The sequence below is a fragment of the Microtus pennsylvanicus genome, chromosome 22 (assembly GCF_037038515.1).
Source record: "Microtus pennsylvanicus isolate mMicPen1 chromosome 22, mMicPen1.hap1, whole genome shotgun sequence".
Classification (NCBI taxonomy): domain Eukaryota; kingdom Metazoa; phylum Chordata; class Mammalia; order Rodentia; family Cricetidae; genus Microtus; species Microtus pennsylvanicus.
In genome coordinates this window covers 26,278,141-26,300,649 of record NC_134600.1, presented here as the reverse complement: position 1 = coordinate 26,300,649, position 22,509 = coordinate 26,278,141, and the positions used below count along the sequence as shown (strand labels likewise).

At 41.6% G+C, this 22,509-nt stretch overlaps 1 protein-coding gene across 1 annotated transcript in view; it reads left to right on the top strand.

Moving 5' to 3' along the window:
- Positions 1–13,429, top strand: part of LOC142839746 (kinetochore protein NDC80 homolog) — a 29,725-nt gene extending 16,296 nt beyond the window's left edge. Inside the window, exons 9-15 of the mRNA XM_075956026.1 lie at positions 797–1,002; positions 3,173–3,325; positions 6,819–6,908; positions 7,556–7,648; positions 8,791–8,921; positions 9,501–9,603; positions 13,157–13,429. Coding sequence (XP_075812141.1) covers positions 797–1,002; positions 3,173–3,325; positions 6,819–6,908; positions 7,556–7,648; positions 8,791–8,921; positions 9,501–9,603; positions 13,157–13,294 — 914 coding nt within the window. The 3' untranslated portion in view covers positions 13,295–13,429. The remainder of the gene's footprint in view (positions 1–796; positions 1,003–3,172; positions 3,326–6,818; positions 6,909–7,555; positions 7,649–8,790; positions 8,922–9,500; positions 9,604–13,156) is intronic.
- Positions 13,430–22,509: the final 9,080 nt, after the last annotated feature.

Below are 22,509 nucleotides of genomic sequence, written 5' to 3'. Positions count from 1 at the left end.
TCTAAATCTGGTGCTCATCTCTTCAGCTAGGCTGGCTGCCACTGACCTGTAGGGATCTGTGTCTGTCCACCTTCCACCCATAACATGAGGGTCCCAGAAGTGTGCCCCATGACCAGCTTCTATGTGGGTGCTGGATCTAAACTCAGGCCCTCCTTCTTGCACCACAGACTCTTTACCAACCACACCACTTTAGCACCTCCTTATTCTTAGGAGAATATTACATCCAAACGTTGCCAGCTGTGTAGATGAGAGAGTAATATCATCTGTCATTTGTTTGAATTCTCTGACTAGGTGAACTTCCTTGATTACTTAAAGCCATTAGTGACTAAAAATGGGTAGGACATACTTAGATTCTGTAGATCTATCATGCATTTGTGCAGAGACATAATAGAGGCGTAAAGTTACTTAAGCCAGCTAGAGGTAGAGTTTACCAATGATTGTGTAAAAACCACATTTCTGAAGAGTTCAAATTTGTAAAAGAGTATTAGAAGCATTTAAAATGAACATTAACAAAGTTGAACTATGCCTGTTTACAAGTTTTAAATGTAACTTTGAATGGAGCCACAATTTGTCAGACCCTTCCTTCTGAAACTGTTGTAAGCCAAACATGGAAGATATCAACCTAAAGCTCTAGTTGTATGGCTTCTGTCATTAATGAGGTAGGATCACTTACCTAAGAGAATGGATGTATATGTGTAAAGTTGATATTTAAACAATCGTAAACAGTGCCATCAGTTTCTCTGTAAGGTTTTTTTTTTACAGAAATTTCGGAAAGCTTTTGTTTCTTCTCTTGCAGAATTGCAATGTGAAACAATGAGAGAGGAGAACGCTCGGCTACAGAATATTGTTGATAACCAAAACTACTCAGTTGCAGACATTGAGAGAATAAATCATGAAAAAAATGAATTGCAGCAGACCATTAATAAATTAACCAAAGACCTAGAGACTGAACAGCAACAAATGTGGAATGAGGAATTAAAATATGCCAGAGGCAAAGAGGCGGTAAGTCATGAATATCCACTCATCACGGAAGACCTTATTAAAGGCCTGTGTAACCAAGGGGAATTCAGTAAGTGGAGGGATAAATTTACTAACACTGACATTTAGAACAGCTAAAACACTCATATCCTTATGCCAGCTCATCAACACCTCTAATATTATCAGTCAAATTGAAGATAAACTCGGTTTTCTGAGGATGAACTAAGATCTCAGCAAATAAATAAATGTATGTATGTGATTCTAACATAGAGTGAGCAAGCATTTCACTGTGAGTAGTCATCTGTCTTCTCTTATCTCCTAACCCTGGTAGGTAAGCTCCATCCCTGGGTATAAAAGAAATAGGTATACATCTGTATACACATTAGAGGTCTATCTAATGATGGAACACAAGCTTAGCATGCTTGGGGTATCAAATTCAATACATAATCCTAATGAAAAGGATGTGGCACCCAGTCTTTGAGCCTAAAATTTGATCAAACTTGATTTAGCTTTAGCCTGTAATTTCTTATTAACAGCATGCATAGTCTACATCATTTAACCTTTTTATAGCCTCCACTTGCTTCCTTAGAAAATGAAGTGTAAGAGGCAGAGGGAGGCGGACGTCGGTGAGTTCAAGGCCAGCCTAGTCTACAGAGAGAGTTCCAGGACAGTCTCAAAAGCTACAGAAAAACCCTGTCTTGGAAAAAAAAGAAGAAGAAGAAAGAAAAAATGAAGTGTAATTAGACCACATCAGTTAATCTGAAGTGAGTTACTTCAGGGTACCTTATCTCTCAGAGGCTGTGTAAGAAAGGAAAGGTTGTAAATCTCTAAAGTAAGTAAACATTGGGTTTATGAAACTAAAAGGAATAGCATTTTTTTTTGGTTGAACGTGCTGAAAGAAGAAAATAATCTAGGAGGTAGGTAAGCAGTGGCCTAGGGAGGAGTCCAACTCTGGCCATGAGAAAAGAACTTAGTGGGCTGGGTATCCGAGAGCTGAGAGTATTAAATGTCTGTCTAGGTTAGAAAAACTCACCTACACAATGCATCTGTAACCTTTTTTCTGTACTAAATTTTGCCCTGGTAGTATAGCAGAACTCTTGTGAAATATAAGTATATATTTATATTTATATAAATATAAAATCTAGAACTCTTGTGAAATATAATGGTTGCAACTGCATCTAGATCATCAGAAGTGTTGGCTGTGGGAACTGATAATGGGAGAAAGAACTAGAGACATAAGCAGTGCACTCCTGGATGCTCTTTCATTAGACTGAAAAGAGGAGCAGGAAGCCGTAGAACAGACCACTGATTGGGCCTAGAGAGTAACAGAAGAGAAGAGAAAGTGCCAGGCTGTGTTCTAGGGCTGGGGAGGAGACACACACACACACACACACACACACACAGACACACACACACACACAGATATATATCTGATTCTATAGAGCTTACATTCAGCTAGTAAAAGTGAACAGATATGTCACATTGTAAAGTAAATTAAGAGTTTGGGAAAACTGGGGACTCCATTAGAGGGAAAGCACACCGTCCTGGTAACAGATGTACCCTTGAAGGACAGAGAAATGTGAACTACTAAAAATTTTTTTCAATATAGTTAAGATAATACTTTGAAGTGTAAATTATCTATTTCTTTTATTTGGGGTAATTAAAATGTGTTAATATGTATACTGTCAAATGTAAGTTTTAGGTTCCCCCTCACACTGGGTTTTTTTTGTTTTGTTTTTGGTTTTTTTGGTGTGTGTGTGTGTGTGTGTGTGTGTGTTTCTGTATGTAACCCTGGTTGTCCTGGAACTCTCTGTAGAACAGTCTAGCCTCAAACTCACAGAGATCTGCCTGCCTGTGCCTCCCAAGTGTTGGGATTAAACGCGTGCCCAGCTCTAAACTTTGGTCTTATTTCATATTTTTATCTAGGTTTGAGAATATAAGTTTAAGTTGATAACTAAACATGGATTTACTCTAGTTTATATGGAGTATGAACACTGGTATACTGCTCACCAATTCCAGCCTTAGAATTATTGTCGAAACTTTTCATTTATATATTTTAATATTACTATCCGTTAATTATCAAACTACTAAAAGCTGGCATAACCACTTGTGTAGAGTTACAGAAATGACCATTGAAAACCACACTGTCTAGGACTGCTTTATTTTTAACATTTCTTTTTGTGTTCTCTTCCAGATCGAAGCACAATTAGCAGACTACCACAAATTGGCTAGAAAATTAAAGCTTATTCCCAAAAGTGCTGAGAATTCCAAAGGTTATGACTTCGAAATTAAGTTTAATCCTGAAGCTGGTGCCAAATGCCTTGTCAAATACAGGGCTCAAGTTTATGTAAGTCTGTGTCTGAACCTCACCTTACCATAATGCCATAGGACTAGACTAAGAAGGAGCACTTTCTTCTGAGTGGTAGATGTCTTATTTCACAGCTGACTTTACTTTAAGAGCCTTCTCCTCTCTACCTCCTTTACTTCGTCCAACTATCCATTAAAACCTTGGTTACAAGTAAAATCTGTCAGGACTATGTCAACAATCTGAGGTAAGATTTGTTGTCTAGCTACCTTCAGCCCCTCTCGGGAGATCATCATTAGCAAATGTCAAGTGCCTGCTTTACTGATGGTAAAACTTACAAGGTTAGTTACCAGATCAGTTGTTCTAGCCAGACTGGAGCATGGTAGCCATTCAGAAAAATCTTGAAAGATAAAATAAATGTCTGTGGTACGCCTGTGGGAATAGTTGTAGTCCAAACACACACAGTAAGGTATGAAGTATAATGAATTATTTTTCAAGGCAGCAAAAGGAAAAAAGTCAGTAATCAACAACAACAAAAAACTGTTCCTAATTTTGAAACAACCAAGGAGATAATTTTGAGAAAACATTTGTTACAATTTTAGATTTATTCACAAGTGTCACAGATTTATTGCCAATACTAAAATACCACCTTTAAAATACTTACCTTTGGAATTCAAATATGTTGAGTCTAATGCTATAGATTTTTCCCTTGAGAATTGTTCATCCAGACTATGTCCATCCCCCTGAACCTGCTTTATCTAATCAAAAGCTAAGCAGGTCAGGTCTGCTTAATACTGGGATGGGAGAACTGATCACCTACCATGTGTCTACTGTGTACAGACTGTGTTCCAGCCCAGCTATGTGCTGGAGATGAAATAGCCAAGGAGAACCATATCTTCTCAGAGATAGCGGTTTGCTGATGAACAGACATTGCTTACATCAAGCCAGCTCCATTCACACATACACACCACTTTTCAGTAGCATTTAGACGAGATCTTACTGTGAATCCTGGCCTGCAACTCCCCATGCAGCCTGGCTGGGTCTCAACTCAAGACAATGCTGCTGTCTCAGCCTCCTAAGCGCTGGGACTGCGGATGTGTGCCACAGCAACTCCACTTCCACATCTGCTTCAGGATGTCACTGTACTTCCTGTTGGCCTGGAACTGCCTGTTAGACCAGACTGACCTCAGTCTCCTCCAGGTGCTGGGATTAAAGGGCTATAACACTACACTCAGTTTAGATTTACTGTCAATTAAGAAAAGAAAGTAGACACAGTAAATCATTGCTTACTGGTTTTGCAAGCCATTAGTTGTCAAACTACGCATATTGACTTCTTTTGCTTTTTGTTTTTCAAGACAGTTTCTCTGTGTAGTCCTGGCTGTCCTGGAACTCACTCTGTAGACCAGGCTGGCCTCGAACTCACAGAGATCCACCTGCCTCTGCCTCTGCCTCTGCCTCTGCCTCTCAATGGCTGAGATTGAAGGCATGCGCATGCCCGGCTGGTACATTGATTTCTGTCAGTAGCCAGGTAGCTGGCTGATTTTGCACATCACTACTTTGAATGGTTTCATATTGGTGCAGCAAGAAATTAATTACCTGATTTAAACACGTTTGTAAAAGGTATTTAGGCACAAAGAATATGTTCAGAAAATTTACTTTTACTCTAGAAATATTTTCTTTTTTTTTTCTTTCTTTTTTTTAAATATTTATTTATTTATTATGTATACAATATTCTGTCTGCGTGTATGCCTGCAGGCCAGAAGAGGACACCAGACCTCATTACAGATGGTTGTGAGCCACCATGTGGTTGCTGGGAATTGAACTCAGGACCTTTGGAAGAGCAGGCAATGCTCTTAACCACTGAGCCATCTCTCCAGCCCCCTAGAAATATTTTATACAGTAGTGAGATATGGACGTAGAAGTAGGATGCTGGGGAGAAAGCTCAGTGGTTAAGAACATGCATTGCCTGTAGAGACATCCCAAATTAGAAGTCCAGTGCCTACCGCAACTAATTCACACCTGATTTTACTCCAGCTCCAAGAGAATCCTGTGTCTCCAGCCTCTACAAGCATCTGCATTCAACATGCACATGTATCCACAAAATTAATATAAATAAGTCCATAAGGGAGAAAGCAGAAATAGTTAGGAATGATGGAGAGCATCTGTCATCCCAGCCACTTGGAAGAGAATTGTAAAAAGGCAATGAGTCCTTCAAAAAACAGGCCTGGGGTGGTTTTGTGTTTCATCGTGTTGTGCTGTTTGGGGTCTGGCAAGGGTTTTCATCTGTTTTGCTTTTAATTAGACTGTGAAAAGACGTGTGGGAAAGTACACGAAGTGACACACATGTGCAGGTCAGTTCTCGCCTCCACCTTAGGTGGTTTCTGAGGATCAAACTCAGGTCTCCAGGCTTGGTCAGCAAGCTCTTTACTCACTGAGCCATCTTTTACATCCTGTTTTTGTTTTGTTGAAACTGTAACTCGTAGTTCAGAGTGGCCTCAGACTGCTGTGCTTAGAGGCTTGTGCAACCACACCCAGTACCAGGAGTTGGGTTTATATTCAGTGGTAGAGCCCATGTTTGTTGTAGAATATCTGGGTTTGGTGGACAGCATAAGAAAGGAACTGATCAAAATTGGAAGTCAACAGTAGCTTTAAAAGACTTACTCGAGAGCCAGGTGTAATGACACAAGGCTGTACTCCCAGCACTCAGGAGGCAGGGGAACGTGGATCGCTAACTTTGAGGCCAGCCTGATCTACATAGTGAGTTCTAGGACAGCCAGGGCTACATAGAGAATCCCTGTCTCCTAAAATCAGAAACAAAAAAGACTTAATACATAATGACATATGGCATTTTCTTTTTGGAGTAGTGAAATATGTTTAAAGTACAATGGCATTTAAATAACAATGTGAGTATAGTACAGCCACTGAATTGTATACTGTTTGTATACACTAGTTGTATGGAAAGTTTAGTTTCAGGTTACATTTAACAGAACTATTTCTGTTTAATCATTTTAAAGTGGGTATTACCTCAGTTTTCTCAATACAGTGGGAAACAATGCAGTATGGTGTTGAAGTAAAATCAGCAGGTTAGTAGACAAATAGAAGGAATAAAGAGAAATGGGGTCTGGAGAGATGGCTCATAGTTAAGACTGTGTCCTGCTCTTAGAGGAGGCCAGGTTCCGTTCCCAGCACCCACATCAGTCACCTCACAGCCTCCTGTAGCTCCAGCTCCAAGGAGACACGATTCTGGCCTCTGCAAGGACCTGCACTCATGCATACATATACATATAGAAAGAAGTGGACTGTCAGGCACTGTGACAGATACCCATAATCCTAGCACTTGGAAAAAGATTGAGACCAGCTGTTTTTTCTTTCTTAAGCCTTGGCTTCAAAAAAATAAGATGTTTTCTCACCAATGGTATATTTAAAATGTCATAGCTTTATTTTTTTCTCTGAAACTTTCTTACATCATAATATAATCATACCTCGTGGGAATTTTATAATATATCTTGACTCCCATATTTCATGTATTTTCTAGGTACCTCTGAAAGAGCTCTTGAATGAAAGCGAGGAAGAAATTAGCAAAGCTTTAAATAAAAAAATTGATCTGGAGAACACTTTAGAGCAAGTAAGTGGTGCACGTAATGCAGCCTAGCGTCGAGTGTGACTTGTGATTGCTGAGCAACAGTGGTTTAAATTCTGATTTGTCTGAGACTGGGTTTCTCTGTGTAGCTCTGGCTGTCGTGGAACTCACTTGGTAGACCAGGCTGGCTGGCCTTGAAATCACAGAGGTCTGCCTGCCTCTGGCTCCTGAGTGCTGGGATTTGCTGGGATTAAAGGTGTGAGCCACTACCACCCAGTTTTATTCCTTTTTTAAAAATCAATATGTAAGTAAAATCCACAGCTTTACATAAATAGCTATTCAAGTAATCCGCACAAAGGTGTTTTCAGTGTTAACAAATTTCCTGGCATCTGACCTTATGGGTTACAAACATGGCTCTGTAGTAAAGTACTTTCTTAGCATGTGGCTGCAGCCCTGGGTTCAATTCCCAGTACCACCAAAAAAAAACCCCTACTTTTTACTAGGAAGATCTTTTCCTCTCCTCAATAAAATAGAGGTCAAGAGTGTGCATTGTACCAGCAATTCCAGCACTTTGTTATCAGAGGCTGGGAGGATTGCAAGTTCCAGGCCAGGCTAGGTCACATAAACAAATATGCATAAAAGCAAATATAGAAGTCCTATAATGTTGAATGTTAATTTTGATGTCTGTCAAGCTGGACACCATGAAGACGGAGAGCAGGAGAAATGTGAGGATGCTGAAGGAAGAGGTGCACAAGCTGGACGACCTTTACCAACAAACTGTGAAGGTAGGAGCTGGACCAGTGTGTTCATCTGACTCGAGTCTGATCTTAGCTGGATGTGGCGGTATACAAAAGCTGACAGGAGCCCTCAAAACTCAGCCAAAAAAGCCAGGTGTGGTGTCCTCATACCTGTAGTCCCAACATTTAGAAGACCCTGTGGGAGGATTGACACAGCTTTGAGACCCACCTGGGCATAAGTAATTGTCCATTAAGAATCATTGCAAAGCACTGGAGAGATGGCTCAGAGGTTAAGAGCTCTGGCTGCTCTCCCAGTGGTCCTGAGTTCCATTGTCCCATTGTGGTCCCAGCATCCACATAGTGGCTCACAACCATCTATAATGAGATCTTGTGCCTTCTTCTGTTATGCAGGCAGAGCACTATGTGCATGATAAATAAACAAGTCTTGAAAATAAATCATTGCGAACTTACTTTCCCAGCTAAATTTCCGGCTATTCATAAGAGCTCCAGAAGGCTGGTAAGGTGGAAGACTGACTGCCGCTGTTCTATCAGCCCTGAATTTTCACAGACGGGACCCCATTCACGGGCCATCATACAATTAAGTTTTACAACTGTGTCATTATTAGTTATACCAGCAACGTATCACAAATAGAAACGTTTGTATTGCCCTATATTAATATACGGGATGCTTTTTGAGCAGTGTAGAATTTTTGGAAGTTGTAACACAACATCTGATCTGCACATGAAGTGTGAAATGTGTGCCTATTATTTTTACTGTTATCATATTCCTTGCATAAAAGGTTAAGTTTATTCTGGAAAGCACTCAAGTGAAAGACTTTGTAAGTCCATACTTCAGCATCACAAATCTAGGAATCTGAGAATGACTGGAACTAATTTTGCTAAACATAGTTAATATGTGTGTGAAATTTTAATCAAAGTACCAGGTTTCCTTAAATTAGACTTGAAACATTGTTAAATAGAGTGCTACACAGAATCTTCCTGGAGGGGGCACATTTGTGTTTATCATATGGAGTCCCCACTGGAACAGTTAAAGGAGGCAGTCAACAGCTTGGAAATATAAATGATGCAACGTTCTGGTTTTTCGTTTGTTTTTAATGCTTAACCTACTTCACTTAAATCTGCCTTTAGCAAATGGAATATGAATGGAAAAAATGATTTTTCTCCAATAGGAGGCTGAGGCACAAGATGAGAAGTGTGCCAGGGAGCTTGAATCCCTGGAGAAACACAAGCACCTACTGGAGAGTGCTGTGAACGAGGGCCTCAGCGAAGCCATGGATGAGCTAGAGGCTGTCCAGCGGGAGTAAGTTCACCTCGCCAAGATCTGATTCTTTAAACTTTGTAAAGCTGCTTCCTGTTTTTTATCTTTAATTCCTATTATGAAACTATTTGGGGTGCAAAGAATGATATTTTAAGGATTTAAGCCAAAAAAATAAGATACCTTATGCCACTATTAGAGGCGGGTCATCGCATCAGGGTAGCTGACCACACATCAAGTGAACGGAAGCATCTGGTAGTGATCTGTGTGCTTACATAATGGCATTTGGGTGGATTCTACCAGGCATGGTTTTCTTGGGAGTGGGGGTGAACAGGGTTTCTCTGTAGCTTTGAAGCCTGTCCTGGAACTACACTCTATAGACCAGGCTGGCCTCAAGCTCACAGATATCCGCCCATCTCTGCCTCCTGAGAGCTGGGATTAAAGGCGTGTGCCACCACTTCTGGCCAGGCATGATTTTCTATATCCACCAAATATTTCTCAGGGAAAATAGTAAAATATATAAATGCAAAATTTGCATTTTGCTCAGGTTACTACACTGTACTAATTTACTCATTTATTTTCTAGATATTAAACAATTGGTTTCTTTTTATTTTAATTCTGTAGATACCAACTGGTTCTACAAAGCACAACTGAAGAAAGGGGAAAAGTGACAAATGACTTACTGCATCTTTTAGAGATGGTTTCTACACATGTAGGGTCTTTGGAAGTAAGTATGAAGCTCTTCGCTGAATTCTAGCTGCTTTGTTTCTATAGGAATTGAATAACAAATTTTCCTTTTTTCTTTTATTTATTTGAAAAAAAACCCTACATTTTAACATTTTCATACCAATCCCAGTTCCCTCTGCCTCCCCTCCTCTTGCTCCCTCCAACATCCAACTTATCCCCCATCCACTCCTCAGAGAAGGTAAGGCTTCCCATGGGAAGTCAACAAAGTCTAGCAATTGCTTTGAGGCAGGACCACTGCTCTCCCCGCTACCTAGGCTGAGCAGAGTATCCCTACAAAGAGAATGGGTTCCAGAAAGCCAGTACAAGCAGTAGAGATAAATCTTGCTCTCACTGCCAGTCACCCCGCAGTCTGCCCCAGCCACTCAACTGCCACCCACATTCAGTGGGCCTAGATCCCCCCACTGTCAGACTGGTGTCTCTAATCTTAGGACCAGGGCACATTTCTTTGTCTCCCTCTGATTCTAGGGACAGTGTGTGTTTCTTTGACACTAGTTCAGAGTCAGAGCACATGTCTTTAGTCCTGAGTTCAGGAATAACGATGTTTTTTTCCCCGGCCCAGGTCTCAAATCCAAGGTGTGTTTCTCTCACTGGCTCTGGGTTCAGAGTCAGGGTGCTCCGTGATTGGTTGGTTTCCTATCCCAGTTGTCCCTTTTACCCTGCACTCCCCCTTTTTATATGTTAATAAATAACAGGGGGATTAGAAGTGGGCGAAGTTTTCATGAGACTACTTCCTGCTGCTTTGGGGCATTGAAGTTCTTGGGACAATCTTGATCTTCATCCCCAGGAAATAACTGGATGCAAAGGACTGTGGCTTTGTAGCTATAGGCTGGGAATCCTGCAATAGTAACTTGTTCAAAGTCTGGTTAGAAATCTTTTGGATTTGTTGTTGAAGAAATTTAGACAAGAGGTTTAAGAGACAGGGCATAATTAGTAGAATTAAGAGAAATATTCCTTAATGAGGGGTTCGGAAGGGAAGCATCCAGTGCCATATCTGACTATTAGTGATCCGCTGGCTAGATTTTGAAATCTAATCCTCTCTGATTTTGTAGTACTATGGTAGCTAGTGAGTCCATTTGTCCCTGAAGAGTAAGGATAGTCTGAGCTACCTTTTGCAAATTCCGGATGGATTCTGAGGAAAGCAATGGTAAACGGCTAGTCCTCCTGTTCCAGTGGCTGCAGCTGCAGTTATGCCCAGGGCTGCTAGAAAGGGTCTTACTTAGATTGCTCATTTGCCATGCCGTGTCATGAAGGTATGAACTTGGCGGTGGGAATTGACAAGGGTTCTTCACCAGGAACCACCCCTAATTCAGGGAAGGGGAACACTATGGCACAACTCCTATACCCCCTATCAGGTAAGCAGAATATCACAGAGAATAGATGCATTATGAATGTTTGGACGTAGGGGCTAGGTGGTAGTACCAAGGGTAATGGTATTATTGCAGGTTTCAGAATCCAAAATGCCCACAAAGTGTGTTCCTGAGGAATTAAAGCAGTCTGTACTGCCAAAGAGAGGAATATGAGAAAGATAAGGGGTGGTAGTGAGTGACGTTTGGCTTGGAAGAATTAACACGTGGTAAGGGGAGAGAATCTAATAGGCCACAAAGGGTGGGTGAGAGCTTGACTCTGGAGGGACACACAACCAGCATTCTCCAATGAGGTCACGCTGAGTGTTATTCAGCAGCTGATACACAGTAGTCAGGGTTTGAAATGACATGGTGTTACAGGGAGCTGGGGTCCAATAAAGGTGATAAATAAGGACGTAAGAACCTTTGAGCAGCCTTGGACCACTTCTTCTACTGTGGGGTTGAGCGAGTGGGATGTGTACCCTCTGTATTTTGAGCGCTCCTGATAAGAGCCTGCGGTAAATGCCATCATAAAGCTTCCCAATGACTCTCATTTCCCTTCTGGGGTACCATGGATTCTTAATCAGGATGTAAAAGGTTCCCCCTTCTTCATAAATGGCAGGGTGTTTTCCTAAATGTGCATCATGTCTTTTATAGGGCCGATGAGGACAGCCTCCATAGGTTTCTGGCCAGTGTCTTTGAGGTGGAGGTGTGTTTCTTGTATGCAGCAGAAGGATGGATCCTGTTTTCATATCCATTCTGTCAGCATGTGTCTTTTTATAGGTGAATTGAGTCCATTGATCTTAAGAGATATTAATGACCAGTGATTGTTAAATCCTGTTATTTTTTTGGTGGTAGTTTGTGTGTTTTGTTGGTGTGAGGTTATCTGTTGACTGTGTTTTCATGGGTGCAGCTAGCTTCTTTGCATTGGAGTTTTCCTTCTAGTACTTTCTGTAAGGCTGGGTTTATGACTAGGTATTATTTAAATCTGATTTTTTTTGTGTGGAATATCTCGTTTTCTCAATCAATAGTGATTGGAAGTATAGTAGTCTGGGCTTGCATCCATGATCTCTTAGTGACTGACTTTCTGACTTTCACGTTTTCCATTGAAAGTCAGGTATATTTCTGATAGGTCTGCCTTTATATGTTTAGTGTTCTGATTATAATATGACAAGGAGACTTTTTTTGGTTCAGTCTACTTGGTGTTTTGTAAACCTCTTTTACTTTCATAGGGATATCCTTTTTTAGTTGGGGAAGTTTTCATCTATGATTTTGGTTGAATATATTTTCTGTCCTTTTGAGCTGGAGTTCTTCTATTCCTATTATTCTTTTTTTTTATTGATATTTATTGAGCTCTACATTTTTCTCTGCTCCCTCCGCTGCCACTTCCCTTCCACCTTCAACCCTCCTCCAAGGTGCCCATATGCCTAATTTACTCAGGAGATCTTGTCTTTTTCTACTTTCTACTTCCCAGTAGATTAGATATATGTAAGTCTCTCTTAGTGTCCTCATTGTTGTCTAAGTTCTCTGGGATTGTGGTTTGTAGGCTGGGTTTCTTTGCCTTATGTTTAAAAACCACCTATGAGTGAGCACATGTGATAGTTGTCTTTCTGTGTCTGGGTCACCTCACTCAAAATTTCTAGCTCCATCCATTTTCCTGTGAAATTCAAGCTGTCGTTATTTTTTCTGCTGTGTAGTACTCCATTATAAAAATGTACCACATTTTCTTAATCCATTCTTTGGTTGAGGGGCATTTAGGTTGTTTCCAGGTTCTCTCTGTGGGAAATGCTATGAACATTTGAGCACATGTCCTTATGGCACGATTGAGCATCCTTTGGATATATACCCAAAGTGGTATTACTAGGTCTTGAGGAAGGGTGTTTCCTAATTTTCTGAGAAATCACTGCACTGACATGCAAAGGGGCTGTACCAGCTTGCATTTCCACCAGCAATGCAGAAGTGTTCCCTTTACCCCAGAGCCTCTCCAGTATAAGTTGTCACCAGTGTTTTTGATCTTGGCCATTCTTACAGGTGTAAGATGGAATCTCAGAGTTGTTTTCATTTGCATTTCTCTGATGATTAAGGATGTTGAACATTTCACCACATTCCTTTAATAATTTACAAATGTCATTCTTGTATGTAAATGTCACACTTGTTTGTACATTAAGAGTTGTGAATTGTTTCCACTAGAAACACCTTGAAGAACAGATTGCTAAAGCTGACAGAGAGTATGAAAGAAGCATGTCTGAAGATCTCTTGAAAAATATCAAAGAGATTGCAGAGAAGTACAAGAGCAGCGCTGCTCTATGTAAGACTCCTGGTGAATGAAGATAAATCGACGGTGGCTGTCTTCTATCTGTCATAAACTTATATTAACTAAAAATGTATATGTCCCAAAACTGTGTAACGTGGTAGATTGATTAGCTTTTTAGGTGTAACAGTTAATAAAGTACATTAGTAAAGTGAGGGTTTTCGCTCCATTTCTGTGACTCACTTCTGATGAAAGTACATGGTTTGGGCTAAAGCAGGAGTTAGCAGACTACAGTGTGAACCAAGTAAGACACACCCATTCACTGGCTTTCTGCAAGTGCTTGCCCACTGTGATGGTGTCAAACAATCTAAAGAAGACACCACTTGGCCTGCAGAGCCAGACATATTGACTCTCAGGTCCTTGTGACTTTTCCTCGGATGGTGGGAAGAAGCATCTGTTCACCCTTCCTTCACCCGGATGAAAAAGGTAACAAAAACAAAGAAAGGATTCCATCCCAATCCGGGTAGTGAATCGGTGAGTTCATTGGGATCACTTGTAGGATCACAAATGACTCAAGGCAGCTACAGCACCAGGAATCCTCCAGGACAGCACACCAGCACTTAGACCAGGAAGAGTGCCGCAGCACCAGGAATCCTCCTGGACAGCACACCAGCACTTAGACCAGGAAGAGTGCCGCCGACAGCATGGGCAGCTCACAAACACCTTCGCCACTGAAGAGCTTTGGGCAGCATAAGGGAGGCTACACTACCACAAAGTTCCCCACTCCAGTCAATTATGTACGTCTTATAGAACCTCTGGGCAGGGACCCCCAAGCTCCCTAAGCTCCCTACTTTATCCGTGAGGAAATGTCGATGAAAAGATAGTTATCTGCAGATAGAGCTAAATGAACACAGTCTAGAGGTGGTTTTAACACTCAGGAGAACCTGCCAGGGAAGAGGAAGACTCTGCCTGTTCAAGTCAAGCAGAACAATGTATGGGGCACCACAGTGGCCTTAGAGTCAGAAACAAGTCGTGTGCAAACCCTGTGGAGGGGACTACTCACTGAGGGTGATGGGGTTACTGCTGCTCCTGAGAACAGTGGCCTTAGAGTCAGAAACAAGTCGTGTGCAAACCCTGTGGAGGGGACTACTCACTGAGGGTGATGGGGTTACTGCTGCTCCTGAGAGCTCACGGAGCAGCAGAGCAGCACTGACCGAGACCAACTGGGCACTCGGTAACAAGCAGGCTCCATGAGGTGTCTTCCAGCCTCGTGGAGCCAGGACTTGAATATTCAACAGGCTGTCTTGTCTGAGAAAGGGAAACAGTGAAAATAGTCTGGAAAAACGTGAGCTGTCGAACTATTGCTAGACATAAAGTATGGGCGGTTAAAATCTTAAAACGGCGTTGTTAATAAGGTGGAACCCAGAGGAAAATCCATAGCTTTGAAATTCATTTTTAGATGATCTAGTGTAACTGGCGAGTAGTGGTGCAGTCGGCTCGGGCTAGCTAGAGTGCGTGTCTAGCGTGTCATAGCCTTTGGATTTGATCCCAGAACTAGAAGTTCAGCTAGGCATGATAGCCAACACATGTAATCTCAGCATTCAGAATGCTGAGGAGCAAGGATTTTGAGGTCAGACCAGGCTGAGCTATATAGCAAGCTAAAGACCAAGGTGGCCCTTTAAGGCTGTGTCTCAAAACAAAGCCAGAAAAGAATAAAATTTAAGAATAAAATATTTATTAATTAAAAAAGTAATTTTTGAGGCAAAGTCTCTAGTCCAGGCTGGTCTCAAACTCCCTGTGTAGTTTGAACTTCTGACCCTCTGCCTTCTACTTCCAAAGCATGAGATTACAGTTTGTCACCTTGTCTGGATTATGTGCATTGGAGACCAAACTCAACTCCTCTTGTTTGCTAGGCAAGAAAAATTATCACCAACTTCTGAAAAGCAAAACTTAATCAGGAAAGAAAGAAGGTGGACAGTGGTGCATACCTGTAATCCATCCTTTGAGCAATTGAGAGAAGAGTATCATGAGACCCTGTCAAAACTAAAGAGTAAAGGAACATGGCAGAGAGACACTCAGATGGATGTGGCCTTCCTTGGCAGTAAACTGTCAGCTCTGAGGATCTGGGCTTAAGGAGATCTGCAAGCACAAAGTTCCACATGCACAGCTAAAGAAATAGAAATGAACCCATGACGATGATATCTACTGGTTGTACCGGCCTTCTAGAAGGCTGAAACAGATTCTAAAGGTGCAACCAAAATGCCAGCCTGACGAACTCTGAAAGCACAGAACACTATCCTGTACTATACATCCCATTTGTGAAATCAGAGATTTTTCTATGGCACTGTATCCCAGTGAAAAGGATGCCAGTCAGTGGAATCCAAGAGTAGAACCAACAGCCAGTCTTAGTTTGGCATAGATTTCAACAACTAAGATTTTGGTGCTTCGTACCCCCAAATTTACTTAGAGGTCATGTGCTGTGGGACATCTTTCCTATATGCTATATGTTTTATTAACTTCCTCTATGCTGTGAGTATGTTAATAAAGAAGCTGCTACACCAACTCTTTGCTCTATAGCAAGACAGAATAAGCCTATGCAGGAAAGCCAAACTGAAATACAAGGAAGATTGGTGGGGTCTGGGAGATGCCACCAAGCTGCCAAAGCAGCAAGATGTTCTAGACCAAAGGTAAAGCCATAGCTCTATGGTAATGCATAATAAATAGAAATTTAAAAGTAGGAGCTAGATAGTAATAAGCCTGAGCAACAGGCCAAGTAGTTTACAATTGCTATTAAGTCTCCAAGTGGTTATTTAGAAGCAGGACAGGGAAAGCTCCAACCGCAATTGTCTCCAGAGGGGGCTTATCTCATCTAGAGATAGAGCAAGGGTACTTTGACCTGCTCATTATAACTGCCACTAGAAAGCCTCTTACTCTGTACTTGGGAAACAACAGGAGGCTAAAGGAGCCACGATCATGGCAGAGATAAATGACCCTTTTCCACAAGGAGCTAGACAGGCCTTTATATATTATGTTTGGAAATTAATCATCTCCATGATTAAGCACTTGCCTAGCCCATGTGTGAAGTCCTAAAATCAATCTAAAGTGCCGTCAGAAAAATAAACCAAAACTACATGTATACATTGCTAGAATAAATCCCACCTGGTCATGGTGTAGTTTTGTGCTACTAGATTCAACATTTGTCTGTCTGTTTGGGTTGTTTCATTTGGTTTTTTGTTTGTTTTATTTTTAATGCGTGAGTTTTTTGCCTGTGTGTGTGTCTACCCTACATACATACCCATGCACAAAGAGGCTAGAGAATGTTGGATCCCCAGAATTGCAGATGATTTCCGACCAACTTTGTGGGTGCTAGCAATCAAATGCAGGTTCTCTGAAGTCAACTCTCCAGCCCAAATGGTTTATTTTTGAGGAATGGTCTAGCAACTTATGACAGTCTTCCTGTCTCAATCTCCTAAGCTAAGATGACAGGTTCTAAGCTCCCACGCCCAACATTTTGTTTAGTCCTCTTACACTGTCAAAGCTGGTCTCAAGATTTAGTGAAATCAATCCTCCAGTCTCCCAAGTAGCTGGGACTAACAGTATATACCACAGTACTCCATATGTTTCACTTTTAAATTTTTATCATAAAAAAATATTAAATGTTGGAATAATATGAAAGTATTAAAGATCAGGAGTGATGGTAGATGCCTCTAATCTCAGCATTTGGGTGAGGGAGGAAGATCTGAAGGTTGAGGCCAGCCTAGGATCCTCTCTCAAAGATAGATAAATAGATAGATGATAGATAGGTAGATAGACAGACAGACAGAAAGACAGACAGACAGACAGACAAGGAGTGCCTAGAGAGATATGAGACTGTGAATTCTACCATTTTCTTCGGGGATATTTGCCTCATACCATGAGACTTTGGGATAGCTTTTCGGCTTCCCAGCCTGTCAGTAAGTTGGCACTGGGCCTGTGAGCTGGGTCAAAGGTGCTGCTGTGCGGGGCAGCCACCTGAGTTTTAATCCCAGAGCTCACATTAAAAGGAGAGGGAGCAAAGCAGTTTTGCAAAGTATCCAGGAAATCAAACAGTTGTTCAAGAAGCCTAATTGAGCAAAAGGGTAACATGAACAAAGCAAAAAAAAACCTAAATGTTATTCAACTGGCTTGCATGTTGTCAAGGAACGGTACACTAACCAAGGGTGTGATGTAGCAGGTCAGGAAAGCATGGTTAAACGTGGGCAGGTAAAATGGGTGCATGGGTGAGTGGGTGGCTGGGGAACAGGCTACACCGAATCTGTGAAAGGCAATGGTACTGGGGCTGCATATCCTTTACAGACTTTCCAGTGTCTAAATGGAAGAGAGGGATCAGCTCTAAAGCGGAGCACTTCATCCAACCTACCCTAGCGGGGTTAAGACACAAATGGAGACAGGAATAAGTGACACCTGAGTGAGGGGAGGAGGGTAGGGTGCAATCTCCTGAGAAAGGAGAACTCAGGCTGTTCATGAGCAAAACAGGCCACCCCATGAGGATGGGGATGGCTCAGTGACTAAGAGTTCTGCCTTCTCTTGCAAAGAATGAGTCAGTTCCCAGCACAGACGTGGTGGCTCACAGACATCTACAACTCCAGTCCCAGGGTATGTGACACTGGCTTCAGGCCTCCATGGGCACTGAACACACACATGATGCACTTACCTGCTTGTAGTCAAAACGTTCACACAAAAAAATAAATCTTTAAAAAAGAGGCCACCTTAGGGAACTTTGGGGCTCTCTATTTTTAAAGAATATAGCCAGTTGTAAATATCTGTAATTCCAACAATCCAAAGGCTGGTGCAGGAGGACAGCTATGAGTTCCAGGCCAGCCTGGACTACATAGTGAAACCCTGTCTCAAAAAGGAAAACAACAAATCAAAAAGATACAAAGATTGAGGGGATGGCTCAGTCAGTATGGAGCCTGCTGTGTGAACAGAAAGACTGAGGTCCCATCCCACATCCTGTAAAAAGCCAAGGTCAGTGGTGCATCCCCATAACCCCAGTGCTGGGGGAAGCGGGGTGGGACAGGCAGATGGATCCTGAAGTTCATAGGCTAACCCAAATAGAGAATCTGTGAGTTGTTTTTTTTTTTGTTGTTGTTGTGTTGTGTTTTGTTTGTTCTAAAAAAATCAAAACAACAACAAAAAACAAGGCCAGGTGGTGGTGGTGCACACCTTTAATTTCAGCACTTGGAAGGTAGAGACAGGCAGATCTCTGTGAGTTCAATGCCAGCCTGGTCTACAAGAGCTAGTTCCAGGAAAGGCTCCAAAGCTACAGAGAAATGCTAATTCAAAAAACAAACAAAAAATTAAAATTAAAAATATTTTTAAAAAAATCTATTTTCATAATACATACAGATCCATGTTCCCACTCCCTCCCATTTCCTTTAATTACTCCCCATCCACACACCCATCCACTCCTCAGAGAGGGTAAGATGCATGGCTTTGGGGAAGGTCCAAGGCCTTCCCTACTATAACTAGGTATCCATTCAAAGAGAATAAGTTACCAAAAAGCCAGTACGTCAGTAGGGATAAATCCTGGTGCCACTGCCAGGGGTCCTGCAGTCTGCCCCAGCCATGCAACTGTCAACCACATTCAGAGGGACTAGTTTGGTCCCATGCTTGTTCCTTCCCAGTCCAGCTAGAGTTGGTAAGTCCGTCTATATACAAATGATAAAGAAGCTGAGAAAGAAATGAGAGAAACATCACCTTTCACAATAGCCACAAATGATTTTATAAAATATATAGGGGTAACACTAACCAAAGAAGTGAAAGTCCTGTTTGACATGAACTGAAGAAAGAAATTGAAGAAGATACCAGAAAATGGAAAGATAGATCTCCCATGTTCTTGAATAGGTAGGATCAACATAACAAAATGGCAGTCTTACCAAAAGCAATCTATAGATTCATTGCAATCCCCATCAAAATCCCAACACAATTGCTCAAAGATCTTGAAAGAACAATAATCAACTTCATATGGGAAAAAAAAACCCAGAATAGCCAAAACAATCCTGTACAATAAAGGAACTTCTGGAGGCATCACCATCCCTGATACCAAGCTCTATTACAGAGCAACAGTAATGAAAACAGCTTGGTATTGGTATAAAAACAAAGATGTTGACAAATGGAATTGAATTGGTGAGCTAGATATTAATCCCCATACCTATGAACACCTGATTTTATACCAAGAATATACATATATATAATGGAAAAAAGAAAGCATCTTCAACAAGTGGTGCTGGCATAACTGGATGTCAACATGTAGAAGAATGTAAATACCAGATTCTTATCCATTGCCATGCATAAAATTCAAATCCAAAAGGATTAAAAACCTCAACATAAATCCAACCACACTGAACCTGATAGAAGAGAAAGTGGGAAGTAGCCATCAATGCATGGGCACAGGACACCACTTCCTAAGTATAACCCCAGTAGGTCAGACACTGAGAGCAACAATAAATAAATGGGACTTCCTGAAACTGAGAAGCTTCTGTAAAGCAAAGGGCACAGTCAATAAGACAAAAGGCAGTCTACTAAATGAGACAAGATCTTCACCAACCTCACATCAGACAGAGATCTCCAAAATACATAAATAACTCAAGAAATTAGGCATAAAAAATCCAAATAAAATCCTAATAAAAAATGGGGGTACAGAACTAAACAGAGAATTCTCAACAGATGAATCTCAAATGGCTGAAAGACGCTTGAGGAAAGCTTCAACATCCTTAGCCATCAGAGAAATGCAAATAAAAACAACCTGTAAGTTACCATCTTGTACCTGTAGGAATGGCTAAGATCAAAAATACCAATGATAGCTTCTGCTGGAGAGGATGTGGAGTAAAGGGAACACTCACCCATTGCTGGTGAGAATGCAAACTTGTATAACCACTTAGGAAATCACTATGGTGGTTTTTCAGAACATTGGGAATCAACCCACCTCAGGACCCAACAACATCACTACAAAGACATTTGTTCAACTCTGTTCATTGCAGCATTATTTATAATAGCCAGACTTGGAAACAACCTAGATACCCCTCAACCAAAGAATAGATCAAGAAAACATGACACATTTACACATTATAGTACTACTCAGTCGTAAAAAAAAATGTCATCTTGAAATTTACATGCAAATGGATGTAACCAGAAAACACCATCCTGAGTGAGGTAAGCCAGACCCCAAAAGATGAATATGGTATGTACTCACTCACTCATGAGTGGTTATTAGCCATAAACAAAGAATATCGAGCCTATAGTTCACGATCCTGGAGAAGCTACGTAACAAAATGCACCCTAAGAAATCCACGTGAAAAGTCAAAATAGAGAAGATCACCAGACAAAATTGGGAACACAGAGGTCAGGGGAGAAGGGAAGGAGGAATCTGTGGGTTTCTAGTCAGTAGAAGCTGTGTCTCAAAAATAAGGTGTAGGGAAATAAAGGAGGATACCTACAATAGACCTCTGGCTTCCATGTATACGCACAGATATGTGCATGGACACACACATGCACACATAAAAAATGCAAACTGAGAAGGATGGACTAGCGAGACAACTTGTCCTTGCTTACCTTTCGACGTCACAAGAAAAGTGTCTTCTCTCAAGAAATTAGGTAGTAAATTAGTTACAGCCCCTCAGCTCACAGGCATCCTGCCTCAGACTCCAGACTGCTGCAATCACAGGCATGTCATAGCAGACCTGGTTTAGTCTGCATCTTTGGAATACATATATATTGAATGTGAAATACCCCCTCACAGGTTCATATCCGGAATGCTTGGTCCCTAGCTGGTGGCACTGTTAGGGGAGGTGGTAGGAGCTTTGGGTGACACCCAGCTGGAGGAAGTATGTTACTAGTGAGGGAGTAGCTGGGTAGGCTGTACCTAGTGCACTCCTTCTGTTTCCTGGCAATAATAAGATGAGTTATCTTCCGATGACCACAGACTGATAGCTACAGATGGCATGCCCATAAGAAAGTGTCTGTCTATCCCATGGCAAAGAAAAGGAGCTGGGAGCTAGGGGCATCCCTCAGTTGGTAGAGCACTTGCGTAACATGCTTGAAACCCATAAACTGGCTGTGGTGGCTTGAATGAGAATGTGCCCCCCTAGACTCATATATTTGAATGTTTGCCCCCCCCCACCAGTTTGTGGAACAGTTTGGGAAGAATAGGAAGAATTGCTACTGAATGTGAGGCTTGAGATTTAAAAAGGCCACACGAGTCCCACTTGTGTCTCAAGATCTGAGCTCTCAGCTTCTTCTCCAGTGCCGTTCTTGCCTGCCTACTGCCATCCTCCCTTCTGTGATAGCCATGGAACTCACCATCTGAAACTTTAAGCCCCAAATTAAACATTTTCTTCTATAAATTGCATTGTCTGCAATTCCTTCTCACACCAATAGAAATGTAACTAAAATATTAGGTGTCGTGGTATCCACCTATAATCTCAGCACTGGGCATGAATTCAATGATATGCTGGGCTACGTGGTGAATTTGAAGCCAACCTGGAATAAATGAGACAAAGGCAGGAAAAGGAGAAACTGGGGAGTTTCAATCAAATAAGAGAAAAAAAGGAAGAGTCAGGGGACTTCAATTCTTTTTGAGAGTCTCAGAGAATTAAGAAGACATCCAGTAACCAAGTACGTTTTGAAGCCAAACCCACCTGTAGTCCAAACTTGGGAAGCACAGGATATCTTGAGCTTAAATTCTAGAGAAGGCTATTCTAGAGAACAGTAAGAGCAACACAGTAATACTTCACCAGGCTGTCCTGGAACTCACTCTGTAGACCTGGATGGCCTTGAACTCACAGAGGTTCCCCTGGCCTCTGCCTCCCTGAGAGCTGGAATTAAAGGCATGGGCCACCATCCCGTTTTTTTTTGTTTTTTCCATTAAATGCAGTGGCTGCCTCTTAAACAACTGCGGTCCTAAGCAGCAATTGCTGTTATGGAATATTATTTTAAACGTGCAAAGGTGTGTTACTTTTTTTGCTGCTTTTGTTAGCAATGCAAGGATGTGTTACATTTGTTTGATTAAATAAAATGAACCTGGGGACTGAATCAGCAGCTAGCAGACAGGAAGTGGTAGGGAGGGTTCTTAAGTGGGGGTTGAGCAGAAGAACGAACGCCCCCTCACCAGAAAGGAGAGGATAGCTATTTGCTGTTTAGCCTCTCTGGGTGAGCCTAATGTCACATCAGTTTTTGAGTCCTGAGTTCTGTAGAAGGACAAAGATCTAGATAAAGTTCCTTTATTGGTTGTGATAGAATCGGTGCCTGGGGA